Source organism: Palaemon carinicauda, chromosome 21 (genome assembly GCF_036898095.1).
Source record: "Palaemon carinicauda isolate YSFRI2023 chromosome 21, ASM3689809v2, whole genome shotgun sequence".
NCBI lineage: Eukaryota > Metazoa > Arthropoda > Malacostraca > Decapoda > Palaemonidae > Palaemon > Palaemon carinicauda.
In genome coordinates this window covers 2950926-2972088 of record NC_090745.1, presented here as the reverse complement: position 1 = coordinate 2972088, position 21163 = coordinate 2950926, and the positions used below count along the sequence as shown (strand labels likewise).

The following is a 21163-nucleotide window of genomic DNA, read 5'->3' as shown; positions in this document are numbered from 1 at the left end:
AAAGATACTGGGTAGCCTATAGAAAGACTCTCATGGCTAACATTGTGGGCGCTTCTGGGCTGCCATTCAGTGGCTGCAAAACACTTATGTTTCAAACCTTTAATGGCTATGTGAAAATCTGGTTTTAAAAACTTTCTCCTTATAAGGATAGCTAGCTCTTTTCAAACCCAAGCACGAATAAGTTTCATGATCCCATTCATCAAAACTATGATTCTTACAAGGTCTTCTTTATACAGTAATGCTTTGATTATTACAACTTAAATTATTTTATTTTTTTATAATAAAAAGTATTAAAACTTTCTTTGTTCTTTTTAGATATTGAGGGTAGTGCAGATAAACTAACACCTGAAGATGAAGATGTTAAAGCCGAGCGCTTACGTATTCAGAATTCAACCGTTGAGCAATTATGTATTACTGATAAGCTCATTCTTCAGTAAGTTAATGTGTATTCTTAAATTTATTTGACTTTTTGCTATAGGGAATTGTTTTCACATTGCTACACATTATACTATACTGTATATAATTTCTAATATTATTTTAATAACATATTTCTTTTGATAGACTTTTCAACGTATAATTTATTTGACTTTGTGTCAAGGGAGATTGTTTCTATATTGCCAAACATTATACTACATATATTAGTTCTCCTATTAATTGAATAACATACATTTCTTTTGCTGAAAGTTAGACTTTTCAACTTAGAATTTTAACAATTTTACAAACTTTCTTCCTTAGAAAGATAATGTCTCCTGGAAAAACAACTTAATGTCTTCTGTTCCTAGGCACTTGTGTAAAACCTACTCAGGAAACTTTATGGCCGTGGATCACCTGAACCTTGGTGTTCCACTTGGAGAATGTTTTGGTCTCCTAGGTATCAATGGAGCAGGAAAGACAACGACATTCAAAATGTTAACCGGAGATCTACAAGTGTCTTTAGGGGATGCATATGTAAATGGATATAGTATAAAATCAGATCTAAAAAAGGTGTGTATTTTAAATCTTTATATATAATCTCCATTGCAATTTATTTTCATATGAAACAATGAATAAATTAATATAAATAGCTATTTGATTTCATAATACAGATGTTTAGCTGTTTGGAATGTGCGTCGGCATTTGTTGAACACGTAACTATGGGAGAGAATCATGAACGTATACTGTAAATCAATGAAAACACCAACATTTTTTTATACAGCAAAGATCAATGAGAGAGGCATATAAGAAAGAGAAATTATAAAATCTATAAGAACTGTTAAAGGAGGTGAGTGGTCCTCTGCCTTTAGGGGTCCATATCAGGCTCCTGGAAATCCTTAAATTAACATGTCTCTTGCAGGCTGCCCATATCTGGGCAAGATAATATTTGCTAGACACTTATGTTGTGGTGGCCTGATGGTAGTGTCCTTGCCTGGTGATTGCCATACTGAGATTCGAGTCCTGCTCAAACTCGTTAGTTCCTTCGGTTGCTGCAACCTCACTATCCTATTGAGCTAAGGATGGGGGGTTTTGAAGGTGCCTATAGGTCTATCTGCTGAGTCATCAGCAACCATTGCCTGGCCCTCCTTGTTCCTAGCTTGGGTGGAGAGGGCGCTTGGGTGCTGATCATATGTATGTATGTTCAGTCTCTAGGGGATTGTCCTGCTTGATAGGCAATGTCACTGTCCCTTGCCTCTGCCATTCATGAGCAGCCTTTAAAGCCTTTAAACTCTATACAAAACCGCAAAAGGGTCAGGCAGCTTAATGCCCGTATTTAGAACTCTACAAGAAGCAATACAACCCATCTCTTAGAAGATGGAAAAGAGTATTGTACGCAAATCAAGAGAGTATTGTACGTAAATCATGGAAAACAAATACACGAAGGGAAATCTAATACTTGGCAGGGGCATAAAAGTCATTATCAGGAATACATTATGCATTGCCTTCCTGGACATATTTTTTTTTAATATAATAATGAAATTAGAGATATATTCAATAAATATGTCACAAGGAACATATAGGTCATCAGTCACTATCTGTCACAAAGAGTTCGATGGCTCAGGATTTATAAACACTAAATTTAAGAGGAATATATAAAAATTCACTCCACCAAAACAAATCAATATCCTCTACATTTATCAAAAATTCTCAAATTACATAACCTTTTTATCATGCAGTGTTAAAAATAATGTACCAATCAATTATTGTAAGATACAAGTGCAATGCAATTTAACTTATCAGACTTTCCAGCATATGAGAATTAGTCGTAACTCTGTTTACGAGTTTAATTTGTTCTGGGAGTGAGCTAGAAACCTAAAATGTTTGTATCCTAAAACAATTTTTCCCAAAAGAAATAAAGGAAATGCATTTGATGTGTGACACATATCCATAAATACACATATACAGGGACAGTCATTTTGAAAGGTTTTGTAATGGTAAATACTGTACAAATCATAGCAACCTATTATCAGAAATTAATAAAAATGAATACGCAATAGAAATACAAATAATTGATACATTAACTTGCACTTTACTTCTAACACCCTAATATCACAAATTAATAAAAATGATATTTTAATTATAAAATAAATTTTTGAATATACTTACCCGGTGAATATATAATAGCTGCTACTCAGCGGCTCGACAGAAAACACACTCAAAAACTCGCGAGCGATCGCTATGAAGGTTGCGGGTGTGCCCACCAGCGCCACTATCGGCCAGATACCACTCTTGCATGTAAACAAACCCTTCAATTCTTCTCGTCCCGCTGCGTCTCTATTGGGGAGGAAGGGAGGGTCATTTAATTTATATATTCACCGGGTAAGTATATTCAAAAATTTATTTTATAATTAAAATATCATTTTTAAATATTTAACTTAGCCGGTGAATATATAATAGCTGATTCACACCCAAGGCGGTGGGTAGAGACCAGAGTTAATTAAGTTTACAGCGTATAAGCTAAGAGTTTTTGACAGTTATCAATATAACAAAACCAAAATATATAGGTACCTGGTAAGGAAGTTGACTTAGACGATTACTCTGCCTTATAAGTCTGTCTTCCTCACGAAGCCCAGCGATCCTCTTAGGATGCTGAAAGACTCCCAGGAGCTGAAGTATTAAGGGCTGCAACCCATACAACAGGACCTCATCAAACCCTTAATCTGGGCGCTCTCAAGAAATGACTTTGACCACCCGCCAAATCAATCAGGAGGCGAAAGGCTTCTTAGCCTTCCGTACAACCCAAAAAAACAATATTAAAAACATTTCAAGAGACAGATTAAAAAGGATATTGGAATTAGGGTAATGTAGTGGTAGAACCCTCACCCACTACTGCACTCGCTGCAACGAATGGACCCAGTGTGTAGCAGTCCTCGTAAAGAGTCTGGACATCTTTTAAGTAAAATGACGCGAACACTGACTTGCTTCTCCAAAAAGTCGCATCCATAATACTTTGCAGAGATTTATTTTGCTTGAAGGCCACGGAGGTTGCTATATCTCTAACTTCGTGCGTCTTAACCTTAAGCAAACATCGGTCTTTCTCATTCAAGTGAGAATGAGCTTCTCGTATTAAAAAAATCTGATAAAATATGACAAAGCATTCTTTGACATAGGCAATGAAGGTTTCTTAATTGAGCACCATAATGCCTCAGATTTACCTCGTAATGACTTAGTACGAGCTAAATCGAACTTAAGAGCTCTAACAGGACATAATACTCTTTCCAGTTCGTTGCCTACGATCTCTGATAAGCAAGGAATATCAAAAGATTTAGGCCAAGGACGAGAAGGCAGTTCATTTTTGGCCAGGAAACCAAGTTGAAGTGAACAAGTGGCTTTTTTCTGTAGAAAAGCCGATGTTCTTACTGAAGGCATGAAGTTCACTGACCCTTTTAGCCGAAGCCAAGCACACTAGGAAAAGTGTCTTGAGGGTGAGATCCTTCAGGGAGGCTGAATGTAATGGCTCAAACCTGTCTGACATGAGGAACCTTAGGACCACGTCTAAGTTCCATCCAGGAGTTGCCAAACGACGTTCCTTAGAGGTCTCGAAAGACTTAAGGAGATCTTGGAGATCTTTATTGTTGGAAAGATCTAAGCCTCTATGTCGAAAGACCAAAGCCAACATGCTCCTGTAGCCCTTAATCGTGGGAGCTGAAAGGGAGCGAACCTTTCTCAGATGTAAAAGAAAATCTGCGATTTGGGCTACAGAGGTACTGGACGAGGACACAGATGCTGACTTGCACCAGTCTCGAAAGACTTCCCACTTCGACTGGTATACTCTAATGGTAGAAGCTCTCCTAGCTCTTGCAATCGCACTGGCTGCCTCCTTCGAAAAGCCTCTAGCTCTTGAGAGTCTTTCGATAGTCTGAAGGAAGTCAGACGAAGAGCGGGGAGGCTTTGATGGACATTCTTTACGTGGGGCTGACGTAACAGATCTACCCTTAGAGGAAGTCTTCTTGGAAAGTCTACCAGCCATTGAAGTACCTCGGTGAACCACTCTCTCTCGGGCCAGAGGGTAGCAACCAACGTCAACCTTGTCCCTTCGTGAGAGGCGAACTTCTGCAGTACCTTGTTGACTATCTTGAATGGTGGGAATGCATATAAGTCCATAAAAGACCAATCCAGTAGAAACGCGTCTATGTAGATTGCTTCTGTATCTAGGACTGGAGAGCAATAGATTGGTAACCTTTTGGTCAACGAGGAGGCAAAGAGGTCTATGGTGGGTTGACCCCAAGTAGCCCAAAGACTCTTGCCCACGTCCTTGTGGAGGGTCCATTCCGTGGGTATCACCTGACCCCTCCGACTGAGACAGTCTGCCAAGACGTTCAAGTCCCCCTGGATGAATCTCGTCAACAGGGAGATGCCTCGAATTCTTGACCATAAGAGAAGGTCCCTTGCGATCTCGAGCAGCGTGAAGGAGTGTGTGCCTCCTTGCTTGGAGATGTACGCCAAAGTTGTGGTGTTGTCTGAGTTGACCTCTACCACTTAGTTTCAAAGAAGCTTTCTAATATCATCAAGGCCAAGTGGACTGCTAATAGCTCCTTGCCGTTGATGTGCATGCTCTTCTGACTTGAGGTCCACAGACCCGAGCATTCCCGACCGTCCAGGGTCGCACCCCAACCCAAATCCGACGCGTCTGAGGACAACACGTGGTTTGGGTTCTTGACTTCTAGGGATAGTCCCTCTCTCAGACTGATATTGCTGTCCCACCATTTCAGGCATGCCTTTACTGGTTCGGAGACTGGGAATGATACCGTCTCTAATGTCTTGTCCTAGTTCCAGTGAGAGGCTAGATGGAACCGGAGAGGCAGAAGGTGTAGTCTCCCTAGTGAGACAAACTGCTCCAGGGATGAGAGAGTCCCTACGAGACTGTTCCAACTCCTGACTGAATAAACGTTTTCTTTTCAGCATTAGTTGGACTTCGAGCAGGGCTTGACTGCGAATCTCCATCCCCAAATATAGAATAATCTGGGATGGGATCAGTTGGGACTTTTAGGTTGACCAAAAGTCCCAACTCCCTGGCCAGACTCAACGTCCAATGTAGATCCTGCAGACAGCGAAGACTGGACGATGCTCTGAGAAGCCAGTCGTCCAAGTACAGGGAGGCTCGGATCCCCGATAGATGGAGGGATTTTGCCACATTCCTCATGAGCCTCGTAAACACGAGAGGCGCAGGACTGAGGCCAAAGCACAGGGCTCGAAACTGGTACCCCACATTCCTGTAAACAAACCTCAGAAACGGTTGGGAATCCGGGTGTATAGGAATGTGGAAGTATGCCTCCTGAAGGTCGAGAGAGACCATCCAGTCGCCTTCCATAAATGCTGTCAAGACAGCCTGGTAGACTTCATCGTGAAGTTTGTCTTGACAATGAACACATTGAGCGCACTTGCCTCTTACGTACTCCTGCAGTGAACATGGCTGCCAGATCATTGGAGCCATCCCTGAGGGACTTGTTCCTGCAGAGAACGTGGCTGTCAGATCATTGGAGCCATCCCTGAAAGCCTTGTTTATGCATGACATAATTGTACAGCAAAACTTCAAAGGCTCGTAAATAGCTCTGAAGTCGACCTGTAAAATCTTGGAGCGTCTCATGGCCAGGCGCCAGGGAGAGTCTATGAGGTTTGAGAAGTCTATGAGGTTTGAGAAGTCTATCTGGGCAGAGGCAGGAACTCCCAAGCCGAGAACTTCTCTTGTGTCATATCAGACTCTCGCTCTATAAGCCAGCTTAAAAGTAGGGAAAGCAAAGGCTGTCTCCCCCAAACTCCTCCTGGTGATAAACCAGTCGCCTAGCAAACGTAAAGCTCTCTTAGAAGAGCGAGAGAGCACTAGCTTATAAAACAACGGCTTCGAAGTAGCTAGGCCTAGTGTAAGCTCTGACGTTTAGGCGAACGAGGAGCAGCAGTTACAAAAAGATCCGGACAAAGATCCTTAAAAATCAGCATGATTTATTTAAAGTCCATAGAGGGCTAAGCAGCTTTAGGCTCCTCTCCGTCTGACAGAGTCCTCAAGGGAATATCAGTAGGAGGGGGAACAGCAACTTCCTCATCTGAAGGAACCTTGTCCGACAATAGCCGAGTCTCAAGCAAGGGAGAGACCTACCGTGGTGGCAATGCTTTACAAGCAGAGTCCACACGCACTGGTGCATTAGTAGCGGACCAGGACGCAACGTCATGTAACTGCTTGACAGTCTGTGAACTGTCAACAACAACAGGTGCGTGAGGACGCACAGCGTCCACTCGAGACTGCTTTGACCGCCTAGTCTGAGCAGTCAAAACAACTCTAGAATGCGGAGGTTGACGCTCAGCGTCAAAACAAGTCAACTCCGATTGTTGGCGAACGTCCTGAACGTCAACAGGAGCATCAGCAAGTGGCCTAACGTCCAAATGTGGCTGAAAATCCACACGAGACCGCATCGAGTGTGGTTCTAAACAACCTGACTGACGCGACTTGGCTACGCCAACGTCAACAGGACGCACAAAGGAACGTTAGGGTGGCTGAAGGCCAGGATCTCGAGGAGATAAACGGCTAGGCTCAACGGACTTATCGGCAGAATAGTCTTCCATAAGGGAGGCAAGCTTATTCTACATGTCTTGCCGTACAACCCATTTAGGATCAACGGGAATGGTTGCGGTAAGAGACGAGGGTAACGTCTGTGACTGCAAAACCTTGCCTACAAAAAGACTCTCGGAGTCTGTGTTACGCTTTTGTTTAGGCGGCGAGCAGTCTTCCGATGACTGCATAGGGTCAGAGCTGTCCTAATGGTTAAAACCAGGACGCTGGACCTGTCCTGAAAGGACTGACTTTCACTTAAAGGGCCTCGAAACCTTGTTCCACGGTTTCTTATGCGAAAAGCCTTCGGAAGACGAGGAGAAAATCGTCTCTCCCTCCTTATGGTAGGGGTGATCTTGGTAAGATACACCTGATACCATAGAGGGAACGTCTGTTCGCTGATCAAGGCCTCTCGAACCCATAAGTCGTACGACATTACTTCTCCCCTGGGCTTGGGAGCTTGCAAGAGGTCCCGGACTAGGCGAACGACAGGCACGAACAGACAAACCCTCGGTCGCAACACTGATAACACTTTGCGCAATATCACTTTATCACTACGATTTTCTGTTTTGCACTTAATTCACTGAAATCGAATTTTTTAACAATTCACATTAGGTATGAATAAAACTGATTTCTACCTGAAGCACGCAATTCTACCCTCTATCAAAAGGTTATAATTGCGAAATCAGTCGTATAATGTAAGCACATTAATACCAGCAAAAAAAACAGTAAACATATTTTAAGATAAAAAGATCAGTGGCTGGGGAAGAGACTAAACACTAGTTCATTCAAAACTACGTTTTCAATCTCTCACCGTACAGTGCCTTGGGACGAGAATAAAAAACTAAAAACGTTTTATCCTTTCTCCCCGTACAGAGACTAGGGACGAGAGTAACTCGAGAATAACGTTACTCGCTTGGGACGAGATAAAGATCGGAACGTTCTCTCTCCTCTCTCTCCCTCCGTCTGTATCTCTCTCTCTCTCTCTCTCTCTTGATTTCGCACCGAAGAGAAGAGCCCACTTATGTTTCGTCAAAAAACAGTTTATTTGACCAAAGGAAAAAACTGAAAGGTTTTTCAATTAAAAAGTTCCTTTAAAATAGAATTTAAAACATTTAAGCTTTGAAAGAAGAATGAACAAAACGTCAGAATCGATTTACTCTTTCTGCAAAGTGAAACCGTGATACTCTCTCTCTCTATCGTAACGATAGAGCGCAAACTGCGTAGCATAAATAAACTAAACGTTAGTTCATCTTTGAAACAGTACAAAGACTATTCAAAGAAAATCTTTCATAAAATATCTACTAAAAAATATTCATTTAATAAGTTTTAAATCATTAGCTCTGTAAAAGTTATTTACGATTGAAAGGGCTCAACGTTGTTTAACTTCGGTTTCCAAGTTAGGACCGCCTACTCTCAGGAAAGGTCGCATATAAACAAATCATTAAAATTTATCTTGATGTTTATTATAAATGGAAAGCTAATCGAAGAGGCCTAATAAAGGCGGGTGATATATAAAATATATAGAGGAAAATCTATAATTAATTTATAACGTGATAAGATAATTGCTAAAAGCCTAAACACACTTCCGTACTAAGGGAAGGGTCGGCCATTTAAAAGTCAAGGAAAGTCCAAAAAACAATCCAAAGTCATCAAAAATTAAATCTATCCAAGAACGAGTTCAAGATTTAAGTTGAAGATAAAACACCTGTACTGCGAAAGCTCAAACCAAAATGAAGTACTTCACCAAATATGTTGAGAAAACTCCAGGTTCTACAGCGAGTATGAATACGTCTTGTCGTCAACGTCGACAGAGAAGAATTGAAGGGTTTGTTTACATGCAAGAGTGGTATCTGGCCGATAGTGGCGCTGGTGGGCACACCCGCAACCTTCATAGCGATCGCTCGCGAGTTTTTGAGTGTGTTTTCTGTCGAGCCGCTGAGTAGCAGCTATTATATATTCACCGGCTAAGTTAAATATTTAAAAAGGAATAATTCAAAATAAAAATAGGAATAATTAATACATTAACTCGCACTTTAAAGAAGAGTCATGGTTGGTGTAAGGGACGCAAGAGGAGGAGGAGGAGGAGAGAGTTACTGCTTGGAGGAAGAATTTTCCCTCCATGAACACTTCTAGTAAAATATCAAGATTTCTCTATCTTGAATGACATTCACTATCGCTACCTGACACTTAATTTATGCCTTATGGATACGTGGTCATGTCATTTTTTTTTTTAATCTCGAGTTCAATTTTGATAAGGAGCCTATCTATAGATGACTGCTTTTGCATATTCTTTAAGAGGCAATGAAAATGGGGTAAAAATCACATGAACAGAGCATGTGTAGTGTACAGGCCCCACATAACTGATTTCATGTTAGTTTCATTCGTATCGTCCCAAGAAAATACCCTAAAGAACGAACATTTTTGCTCGCAGACCGATGCAATAATCGTAAACCAATTCAAATTGTATTCTCTTAACCAGATTTACTCTTATTCAAAGTTACTCGTAACCCGAGATACTAGTGAACATACATTTAACATATATTCAACATGTATTTCCCTTTACAAATATGCTACGTTACATGATATTACTTACTTGTCTTCTCTTATACAGGTCCAACAGCAAATTGGATACTGTCCCCAGTTTGATGCATTACTAGATCAGATGACAGGGAGAGAAACACTGAGGATGTTCGCACGATTAAGGGGAGTTCCTGAAAAACAGATTGACGAGGTCATTTCTAGTTTAGCAGAACAGTTGCTTGTTACTCAACATCTAGAAAATTTATGTGGAAATTATAGGTGAGAATTTTATTACATAAATTACAACTTTTATTACTGACTTAATTTATTTGTATGGCACCAGCGTACAGTACACAAAATTATCTTTACATTTAGAATATCGTATTTGATGGCTTATATAAATTTAAGTATTGTATAATAGACCCAATTCACTTTCAGAAAGGCATATCAAGAAAAGATATTCAATATTGATATAATTTTTTTTGTAAAATAATGTAAAGTATAATAGTGTTATGAATCAATGGAGTTAGGCTAGGTGCTTGTGTTTGGTCTATGACTCTAGGTAAACATAACCACCCAAATACTTCAACATGGCATTAAGGAATATTTCACTCATATTTTTAGGAAAAAATTCATATTCCACAAAAAATTGTAGATTGCTATACATAAAAAGGTGATATGTGATATTCATCAAGATTTCTTCTAACCATTCACAGTGGGGGAAATAAACGTAAATTAAGTACGGGGGTGGCTTTGGTCGGAGATCCACCTCTCGTGCTTCTTGATGAGCCTACATCTGGAATGGATCCTGTTGCCAGGAGACTTTTGTGGGATGTTCTAACAAATGTTCGAGATGCTGGAAGAAGCATCATTTTGACATCTCATAGGTGAGTTTTGATTCTCTTGTCTTTAAAATTAAATATTGTACTGTATACAAAATTTAGTACTGTATACAAAACTTAGTACTGTATACAAAATTTGGTGTATCCCTCTCTTTTAATGCCTTGTATCTTTTAAGTGAAATTTACAATATTTGACTAATGACATACGTATATTACACCAATAAGGTCTCTATGATTTTACTTTGCCTTTAGGTTGGTTGAACAACTTGTATGAAGTATTTAAGATACAAAATCTAAATATCCATTTATAATGTATCTTAATTTTACATGCACTTGCAAATTTTAAGTTTAATTGAAGTAATTATTCAGGTTATACCAAAATATAATTCTTACTGTTACATAATGTTAGAAAAGAATGAGACAATTCAATTCTAGTTGACCGTTTACTTGTAAGCCAGTGTAGCAGGCCACAAAACAAAGTGTTTTCCGTGAGTTTATATAAAGGTGGCTGGTACTACTAGCCACCCCCTATCCAGGCTTTGGATAGGGTTGCCATCTTGCACCAAAAAGTCTAATTGGCTACCTTCCAGCTTTACCGAAAGATATATCCATATATAAATAATGGAAGGTTTGTTAGATTGGTGAACAACAAAGTCTTTCACGATAGGAAGTTCAAGTTGACTTAAAATATATATATATATATATATATATATATATATATATATATATATATATATATATATATATATATATATATATATATATATATATATATATATATATATATATATATATATGTCCATCTCTATTGGTTAGGTGGGTCCCAATAAAATGTCCATTAGAGGAGGAAACACCTTTTAGTGTAACTTGTGTAACACACGGTACTTTGGTACTCTAGGTTTCTGTAGCATCCATTCTCTCTGTCTATTACAACTTAGCTGTTCAATGAATTCAACATTACTTTGCTCAAATTTTCACTTATCATTCAAGAATAAATCCTTTGGGCAAGTCATACAGCAGTAATAGTGATTTAGCAGTCTCATTAAACTAGTTTGTAATAATATTAAAGTCATAAAAGATTAAGATTATGTAATAATTCAGCCTAAAAATATGAAAGACAACTGATATAATGCTATCATTGTTTACCGATCCTGAAAAATGTACATACAGTATTAGGATACAGGGGTTCCTAGCAAAAATTGGACTATCTTTGAATCTAAATTGTTAATAACTTAGAACACTATCTGGAGGGAATTCATCTTATACACTATATTATAATTTTCCTCAAATAAGAGATGAAAGATGATGATTCAAGAATAGGATTCTTTAGTAAATGAAATGCATTGTAGTTAAGTTTGGTTAAAAAGTTGATTTAGACAATGAATATGGTTGACATAGCCCAGGGCTGGGGCAGAAAAGGCCATTCACTGCCAAGGTGCAACTGGGAGAAAACCTACAGTTGCAATATGAAGTACTGTATATTACCGTGTAAAGGGCAAAATTTTAAGACCAGTTTTGGATGAAAAAGTCAAGGTTCGACCATTACACGAGAGATACCTTTTCTGATGGAAATATCTATTTTCTCGACCTCTGTTGTTTTGTTGTTAGGGTATTCTAATTGCATATGGTTCACTATTAAGTTAGTAGTTTGGAAGGATGGACTTAAAAGTTAACCCTTTTACCCTCAAGCTATTTGGAACATTCCAACCCTTAACCCCCAGGCCTTTTTTTTTTCAAGCACATTTTGCAATATATATATTTTAAATTGCTCTAAGAGCCTTAATTTTCGTCATAGAGAGGTCAGGTTGGTCTCACTCTTTTGGAAAATGCCCGAAGTTTCTCATAAAGTTATCAAAAATATGCAAAAAAATGTAAATAGCAGTTTTTTGCAAGGACGTACCAGTACGTCCATAGGGGTAAAGGTATGAGTTTTGTGAAACGTACTAGTACGTCCATTGGGGGTAAGAGAGTTAAAAGGGTGGACAGCAAAATCGATAAGAAGAAGGAAGAACAAAGGTAATTTAGAAGGTTAAAAAGTGAGTGCAGCTAGGATTGGAGTAGGCTGAGTTTATGAGCGTGGGTTATATAATCCAACCTTGGGCCTCGGAGGTGATTCAGGGTCCAAGGGCAAGTGGGGAAAACCTTGCAATTACTGTACACTTGGAATTAAAAGTTAGAAGAGGTTGGACAGCAAGATAGAAGAAAGGAAGTAAGAATGGAGGTAAAGTAGAAGCATATAGAGCAAGAGTAGCTAGGGGCCGAAGGAAGGTTGCAAATATCTCTCAGCAATGCCTAGAGTGCACTGCAAGAGGTATACCGATGGCACTACCTCCCACAGGAAGTAATAAAGTAAAGCAAAGGCAGGAATATATAATTCATAAATAAAAAAATTCTTTGTTTTGTAGAGTTTGGGCTGACATATTTCTTCAAAACAGTTATAACTCATGAAAAAAAACCTGCAGAAATATTTTTATTTAGATAGAAATAGCCTTTTTTTCTATGTAGAAATAAAAAAAGTTATATTTGTAGCAAAAGCGTTACTTTATTTGCATATACTGTCATATATTTTACTGTTATTCTGTTTGGCTTTTAGCATGGAAGAGTGTGAAGCCTTGTGCACACGCCTAGCTATCATGGTTAATGGAAAATTCTGTTGCCTGGGATCACCTCAACATCTAAAGAGTAAATTTAGTGAAGGATTTTCTATAATAATCAGGTAATTATTTAAAATGTACAGTATAATATACATAATTTTCCCCATATATATCTTTAAAAGTTACTTCATTTTGAGTGAAGTATTACCTTATGTCATATCAAAACACCAGAATAAAAATGTTCACGATTTTTTCTAATGCTGTTTTCTTTTTATATTGCTGAAGAAATATATTTATCATGCATATTATCTCTTATCATATTGATTTTGTAATATTTCTAATGTTTTCTAACAAAATAAACACTTTCATAGATTTTCTAAATACTTGAGTTAATGATAAAGTTTTGACCAAATTTTATTCTCAGAGTGCAGATAACAGACGGATTCAGCACTAGAAATGGCCACCTGTCAGAAATGCCTCCAGAAATGTTCAAAGTGAAGCATTTCATAGAGTCAAAATTCCCAAGTAAGTGGCAAGTAAACATTGTATAGATATGTAACACCTTCCTCTAAGGGAAACCAATTGCATACAGTATCTAACTTCCCTTTACCTACTTTGCGCACCATTTAGTTTTTCTCAGAGGTATACTTTACTATATCTCACAAAAGTAAGGTTAACAAAATATGGTGTATAATCTAATGATGTTACTACATATGTGTTGTGAGAGGTGAAAAAAAAGGGATTTTGACGAAGGAAAAACCTATTTCTGGGCTTGACCTGTGTCGCTCCGTGAAATGCTCCTCTAGCACCATTTCTAAGGCATAGTTATTGCTAAATATACCAAAGAAAAAAAGGATGCATGGAATGCCAGGAATAAACCCAGCTCGCTCACTCTACGAGTGTCGGTATAGTAAACTGGGGTGTGATAGAACCACGACCATAGGTCCCTCACCAATTAGACCTCTCCCTGATCAACATCCCCCGCAACAACGAGGTGTCGTCCTACACCCGTCTGCTGCCTCCTACTACGACTATCCTTCCCCACCCCTACACCTCCCCAGCCCCTTAACTCATTCCTCCATAGCACCAGTATTGGTCAGACGTGTTTTGCTTTGCTCTGTGTTGTTTTAATTGTTTGGAAGTGGATGCCATATATGACCTTGGATGATATTACACTTTATTTTCTAATACTGTATTAATTACTCTGTCATATTACGTATATATATTTGATGCAATTGTGATAACACAGTAAGACTAGAGTGTGCTAACATAGGGACTGTAAATAACTAGCACCTACAACGGGTAACCCCTCCTACCAACTATATCAAGATGATAGGTGCTCAGGTAGCGCACATCATTCTGTTCATTTAGCTATATTTTGCAACACATTGACATTACTTTGGGGGGCCATAGCATAATAATGAAAAAAAATTATCATATATATAATTTTGACTAGAGGTTAGCCCAAAAAATTCTTGAGAATATAACTGCCAGGAGAGAAATCTGTTTACAATTAGCAAACAGTCATGTAGTGGATCTCACAACTTAAAAATGGTGAATGCCTCTTTTAACAGTAGACTGGAGCACTTTAATGTACAGTATCACCATGCACAGCAAGGAAGCATAACTAGAAATGAATTGCTATAAGTGTTATTATTATTGATGAATCACCTTTAATTAGGCTTATAAATTCTTGAATAGCCATTTTATAACCTATATATGAATTACCTGTTTTAATGTTGTTAAGGTTTTTTTAAAATATTTTATTTAAATTTTTTAATTACTTCTTATATCGTTTATTTATCTCCTTGATTCCTTTCCTCACTGGGCTATTTTTCCCTGTTGGAGCCCTTAGTCTTGTAGCATCTTGCTTTTCCATCTACGGTTGTAGCTTGGCTAGTAATAATAATAATAATAATAATAATAATAATAATAAATAATGATAATAATAATAATAATAATAATAATAATAATAATAATAATAATAAAAGAAATGAATGAATGTGAATTAATCAAGTCACGAATTTTCCACTTTAATAGATGATATTTAATTAAATTCATAAAAATATTAGTTTTGTTAAACTTTGGGTTTCAGCATGCAATGATCTTGTAACTAGCTCTCTCTTTATTTTCCTGCTATTACTACACTGTACTACTTTCAACTCTTTTCTCTTTCATCTGTGATTAGTAATAAAATTGAATTTATATCTATTCTGAAGCACTTGTCTGAATTAAACTATTTATCATTTACTGTACTGCAATAACTATTTTTAAAACAGTTGCTGCTGCTATATAAAAAATACAGACTATTACCTCATTCAGATTGATTTTCAAGTAAATAATCTGTGATTACCAATTTATATCATTGTTAGTTAATATAAAAATCTTATTAATATTTTGAATTAGGTAAATATATCACGGTGTATAATCTTTTTTTTTTTTACAGGAAATCAACTGCGTGAAATGCAGTGGGGTAGATTCGAATACTTTGTCCCATCAGAAGGTTTAACATGGTCCTATGTTTTTGGAATGCTAGAAAGAAATCGCGTAGAGTTAGCTATCGACGATTATTCTGTCACCCAAACTACGCTTGAGAGGGTAAGTACAGCAGCACAATTAAAATACTTTAAATAAAATGCTTATACCTTTTTCCGTGATATGAAATAAGAATCTATTACAATATGTAATGTAATTTTATGTTTTTGCTTAAACGTAATCTCTACAGGGAAAGCACTTGGATTCAAATACAAGTACGTTTAGCTACATGTCAGATACATAATTATTATTTATTAAGTGTTGACAAATGAAAACCCTATATTTCTGGAGGAATACACCACAGCACCTCCAATGCTACATCTGTCTACTAGTAGACAATACCTCATCCAATAAATAACACTACTCTCTACTGGGAAGAGAGAAATACCACCTCAACGTTATTTACCACTAAAATCAAGCTTTTTTCCTGAAAAGAATGGATCTTAGTTAGCCCTACCTTCCTTTAAAAAGTGTAGGGTAGCAAGGGGAACTTAGGGACTACACAGTACCTCATAAAAATATGATTTGTCTTAGTCAAAACCCCTATTTGGGGTTAGGAATTGTATGGTGCCAAGGACTTGTACCAGAGCATAAAATGATAGACTCACAAACCACATGGATCTTGTTGCTTACTGAGCACCAAGCAAAGGAACAGCCAATCGTGTACTTACATCATGTTCGTGAAAAGAATTAATAGGTTACCACACTTGCCTTAAAAAGGGGAATCCCAACAAGAGGGCTACAAGATTGATTGATTGATTTAAAGTTTTCAGGCATCCTGACATCTGAGGTCATTGACGCCATTAACATTTAATTTATGTATAAAAAAATAAAAAAAAATAAAATAAAATAAAAAATAAAAGAGTATTCAATTAAAATCATAAAAGTTGAATGTCATAAAAGTTAAATATTTTTCAGAAGACCTGCTTCTGAAATAAATCTAAAAATGCCACTTGCATGGTAGGACACATCATTTCCAAGAATCTTGGCAAGGATGAACCTGCCACCCTCACCTCGAGCCTCAAACAAATATCTATTCCTTAAGTTGTTATAATTGGGGCATTCGGTCAACAAGTGCCTTACTGTTAGAGGTACTAAACAGTCGTCACAATACGGTTGGTGTTGGCCCTTCAGCAGAAACTCGTGTGTCAACCGAGTGTGACCAATACGGAGACGACAAAGAGACGTCTCCCATTTTCGGGGCATCATATTATACCTCCAAGGAGATATGTCATTTGTTATCTCTCGCATTTTATTGCCATCTTGACTATCCCATTGCTGTTGCCATTTATTGCAAACCAATTTCTTGATGTCAGGTAAGAAATCATTACAGGGAATGGGATACCTTCTTGGCAGCAACTCGGATGCAGCCTCCTTAGCCAGTGAATCTGCCTTCTCATTCCCAGACACACCTACATGTGCTGGAACCCAACAAAATTGAACTGTTATACCTCTCCGTCCAATAATGAAAAGCCATTCTAAAATCTTTAAAACTAGAGGGTTATTAGAATTAAAAACTTCTATAGCTTGAAGGACACTCCTTGCATCACTAAAAATTGTAAAATTACCCTCCTTCTCCAACGCTATTTTCTCAATAGCGGTTAATATGCCATACAGTTCGGCAGTAAATATGGAAAGGGCTACAAGATGTATCTGCAGAGGGGCCCAGTTGAGAATCCCTCTCCTCTGCCAAACATCTCCTTCCAAGTGCCTAAGTTAAGCCAAGAATAGTCAAGCATGCTAAACGACTTTTTTTTTTATATAGGTAGTGACTTATAAACACCCTGTGCCAAGACTAAGCAGTAAAGCTCTGGATATCCTGAAACTGCTTATTTATTAAGAAAGAAAGGCAAGAAAGGTACAATCTTTCTCACATCATGTGTTTTGAGGATTAAGGGAAGATCAGCCTTCTTTTTGACGGAGGTCATGAGACAATGGATAAGCTCCAATAGAAAGAGGATTATTGGTCTGGGTACTCTAGCAGACAACCTTCTGATGATGTAGATCTCTGCAAATAGATTTAAAAGGTAGACACAGGGAGGTTATCAAAAGGAGGGCGTAAAGCCATAATATAGAGGACCCTGTCGATAAAGGGGCTCTTCATTCTTCAGCAGAAAGGGAAAGACCTGGAGACGACCAGGAATGAAGGTGAGAAATTCCCGCTCTGTAAAATGCTACCAGTTTACCAACTCTAATGCTAATGAAATTATAGTCTTTTGTAGGAACTTGTTTAGGATAATGGGATTATCATCTATGCCAGCCAAAAAGTCATGCACTATCAAGTGACCAGAAAAGACGAGGAGTTAGTAAAGAAGGCCATTACAAAGCAAAGGACCACCTAATCTTGTGAGGTGTGAGAGTATAATTCTATGTCAAACGCTTGCATGAAAGGTTCTGTCAGAATGGATTTCTATGACAAAATTGTTTAGGGTAGCTTCCTATCTTCAAAGAAATGGACCAGAAAGAAAGTCACGAGGTCTGGAGTTATCCACCAAAGGATCCTTTCTCTAAGGAAAGCTATTTATCTCTGCCACACTCATTGATATTTTCTAGTGAAGGGAGACCTCTAATAGCTTATCAAATAATGTTGGTAACTGAGATGTCTTTCCCGTAGATATGGCGAGAAAATCCAGGCATGAAGGTTCCCGTTCATGAATAGCAGTGACTTACTGTACTATTGGTTAAGTCTGCTGGAACATGTCATGTTGTGGTAAGAGTCAATGTTGATGCAAAAGTAAGGGCATGTAGATTATCATTATTATTATTATTATTATTACTAGCCAAGCTACAACCCTAGTTGGAAAAGCAAGATGCTATAAGCCCAAGGGCTCCAATAGGGAAAAATAGCCCAGTGAGGAAAGGAAATAAGAAAATAAATAAATGATGAGAAGAAGTTAACAATAAATCATTCTAAAACAGTAAAAACATCAAAACAGATATGTCCTATATAAACTATTAACAATGTCAAAAACAGATATGTCATATATAAACTATAAAAAGACTCATGTCAGCCTGGTCAACATAAAAACATTTGCTGCAACTTTGAACTTTTGGAGTTCTACTGATTCAACTACCCGATTAGGAAGATCATTCCACAACTTGGTAACAGCTGGAATAAAACTTCTAGAATACTGTGTAGTATTGGTGATCATGAAATTTCCTAAACGACCAGAAGTATCTAATAGCATTGGCTTCCTTGAATGATGGACTAGATAGTTGTCTAAGTCTTGTGGTATTTTTTCACCAAGACTGATCTCCAGTATTCTTATCTGAACAACATGATGTCCCAATACCATATACAGTAGAAGTTAACAGACGTGCCAAAGATAAGTTTCCACGCTTAAAAGCTTGAAATGGCATTAGCATGAAGTTTTTACTTATAGGAATGAGAGTTTATTGTTGTGGTCACAGATGTATAGTAAATCAGTAATGTTAAGATACATAAGAATAATTTACATTATCAAAAAAATCTTTAACCCAAGGATTAGTGAAATTGTGGCAAACTTTATCATACATATTCAAAAGGATTAAAAAGTACAAATTCAAAGAATTAAATAATTTGTCGCAGTAAAATAATCTTTGGTTTCATATCGGCACTTGTTACAAGAAGACTCAATTACATGCATGTCTAATGTGTAAATGATTTTTCATCTCTTCAACAAAAATTATACTGTATATCCATAAAGAAATTACGAAAAATGTTGATGGTACTTGTATAATACAAATCAATTTTTCCTTACAGGTGTTCTTGTCATTTACCAGAGGACAGAGACCCGAACAAGATGGAACTTGATAAAAAATTCTGTGATAACTATAATCAACACTAAGAATCTAGTATGTTATTGTATTTTTGAAGTACTGTAGTGTAAGCTGTATATTCTTTGAATATCTTGCTAAAAAGCATAGAGATTTTGCTGCTGCTGCGGTTTCAAACCCTGTATAACTTTATATATATTCTAACTGCAAGTTAAACTGGGATAGAAACTTAAAACAACTATAAAACGATATAAGCCTAATTCTATCTATAGATAAAAGCATTTAGATAAAAATATAATTGTAGTACAATATATCAACATATAAATGCTCAGCAAATTGCTTTAACAACCTATGGAAAGCAAGTAGATACGCTTTTCTTGGTATTACAGGAACATTCAACAGAAGAAGTTTTATACTTTTTGATTGTAACTTGATAGTTAAAGCTGATTCATCTATATTGATTTATATTGTTGGTGACATACTGTTGCACTGTAACTGTTACTTATCTTTCTCTTTTTTCTTCATGGTAAATTTCATTAGAATATCAATATTCTTTCAGGTTTGTCATAATCTACGGTACTGTTATTTTCATACAAATTTTGCATGATAAAGTTTTTCATGAATGCTTTTCCTGTACTATAGAATGCTCCAAATGTTCTATGTTTCTACAGTGATGCAACAGTTCGAGCAATTACATGGTTCTACTCCAAGACCTTCATTCATATACAGTCAAGTACAGTATAGCCCAAAACCCTGGTTTCTTAATGTCCATGACACATCTGTCTTTCGTCTAACGCTACAACACTAATGTCTTTTATCTAACTAGGGAAAAAGACCAGTACCAATACAATACACACACCATCTGGACCTTTAGGTACCCATCAATCACAGGGTTCAACTTTTGTGTATTTGCTAAGCTGTTAAAAGCTACGTACTCAGAATTTCCCAGTGTTTTCATAGTAGAGGATTGCCATAAATTTTTTTTATATATTGTATAATCTAAGCCTTTTCAATGTTATCACCTTCTTTCATAGACTCCATAAATCCAAAACTAATCCTTACATAAGGGATAGTTACTTATTAATTAATGTGGAAGTTTTTCCTTCAGAGTTTCTCTTTTGTGAATGTTCTCTATATTTCATAAGATTGATGTTACCAATAATTAGCCAATGCATAAGGTGGTTAATATTTGTCTTGCCTTTAGACCTTACCTAAGCATTACTATTAGTTCACTATGTTCCAAGGAAAATAAAAATATTCTGCCTCTTTTAAGACCTACCAATAAATACCAAAATACTCATCACTTACATATCTACCACATTTAATCTTTACATATTTTTTAGGCATTCACAATTTCTTAATCCAACTCTTGTTCATAATTCTTTAATTTCTTCAATCATTCTATTTCTACAAGAAGGCCTTCGTAACCGAGTGAATATGACTAAATATGTCAATAATATTACTGGTATTTAATCAAAGTACTAGTATATTAATTTTTGTGCCTCCATTATGATTCTCTTGTATTCGATATTCCCATTTTGTGTATATTCTTCAAGATGCACACTGATACACCCCTGGAACAACCTAGATGTGCACCTCTTCCCTATATTTAGCCTCACAAATTATTTGTTGAGTCTTCTGCCCTACAAAAACCTGGAGATGACAATGATAGCTCACCTTTGTCCAAATCAAGAGGAACATTCAGATATTCAAATGCTCTTAATAGACATTCCCATGAGCTTTCTGTTGTAGCAGAAACTAATTTGCTGATCACATTTCGAGAGGGTTTCACATGAAGCTAGTGGTAATGCAACTTCATATGTTGGTGCTATCCCACAAAACCTCAAACATTAAGGGTTTGCTGCAAAAACAGCCTAAGCCACTGCCAGGTCATG

At 37.2% G+C, this 21163-nt stretch overlaps 1 protein-coding gene and 1 long non-coding RNA gene across 5 annotated transcripts in view; one reads left to right on the top strand and one right to left on the bottom strand.

The window, feature by feature from the left end:
- LOC137615161 (uncharacterized) overlaps window positions 1–21163 on the bottom strand; it is a 179809-nt gene that overhangs the window by 106884 nt on the left and 51762 nt on the right. The window contains exon 2 of the long non-coding RNA XR_011039168.1: window positions 9615–9732. This is a non-coding gene — a long non-coding RNA (uncharacterized lncRNA). The remainder of the gene's footprint in view (window positions 1–9614; window positions 9733–21163) is intronic.
- Window positions 1–21163, top strand: part of LOC137615157 (phospholipid-transporting ATPase ABCA3-like) — a 503547-nt gene that overhangs the window by 479901 nt on the left and 2483 nt on the right. For all 4 annotated transcript variants that reach the window (XM_068344795.1, XM_068344792.1, XM_068344793.1 and 1 more), the window contains 8 exons: window positions 316–433; window positions 783–984; window positions 9633–9820; window positions 10258–10428; window positions 12977–13099; window positions 13402–13502; window positions 15424–15575; window positions 19255–21163. The exon at window positions 19255–21163 is cut by the window's right edge and continues 2483 nt beyond it. In XM_068344795.1, coding sequence (XP_068200896.1) covers window positions 316–433; window positions 783–984; window positions 9633–9820; window positions 10258–10428; window positions 12977–13099; window positions 13402–13502; window positions 15424–15575; window positions 19255–19305 — 1106 coding nt within the window. In that variant the 3' untranslated portion in view covers window positions 19306–21163. The remainder of the gene's footprint in view (window positions 1–315; window positions 434–782; window positions 985–9632; window positions 9821–10257; window positions 10429–12976; window positions 13100–13401; window positions 13503–15423; window positions 15576–19254) is intronic.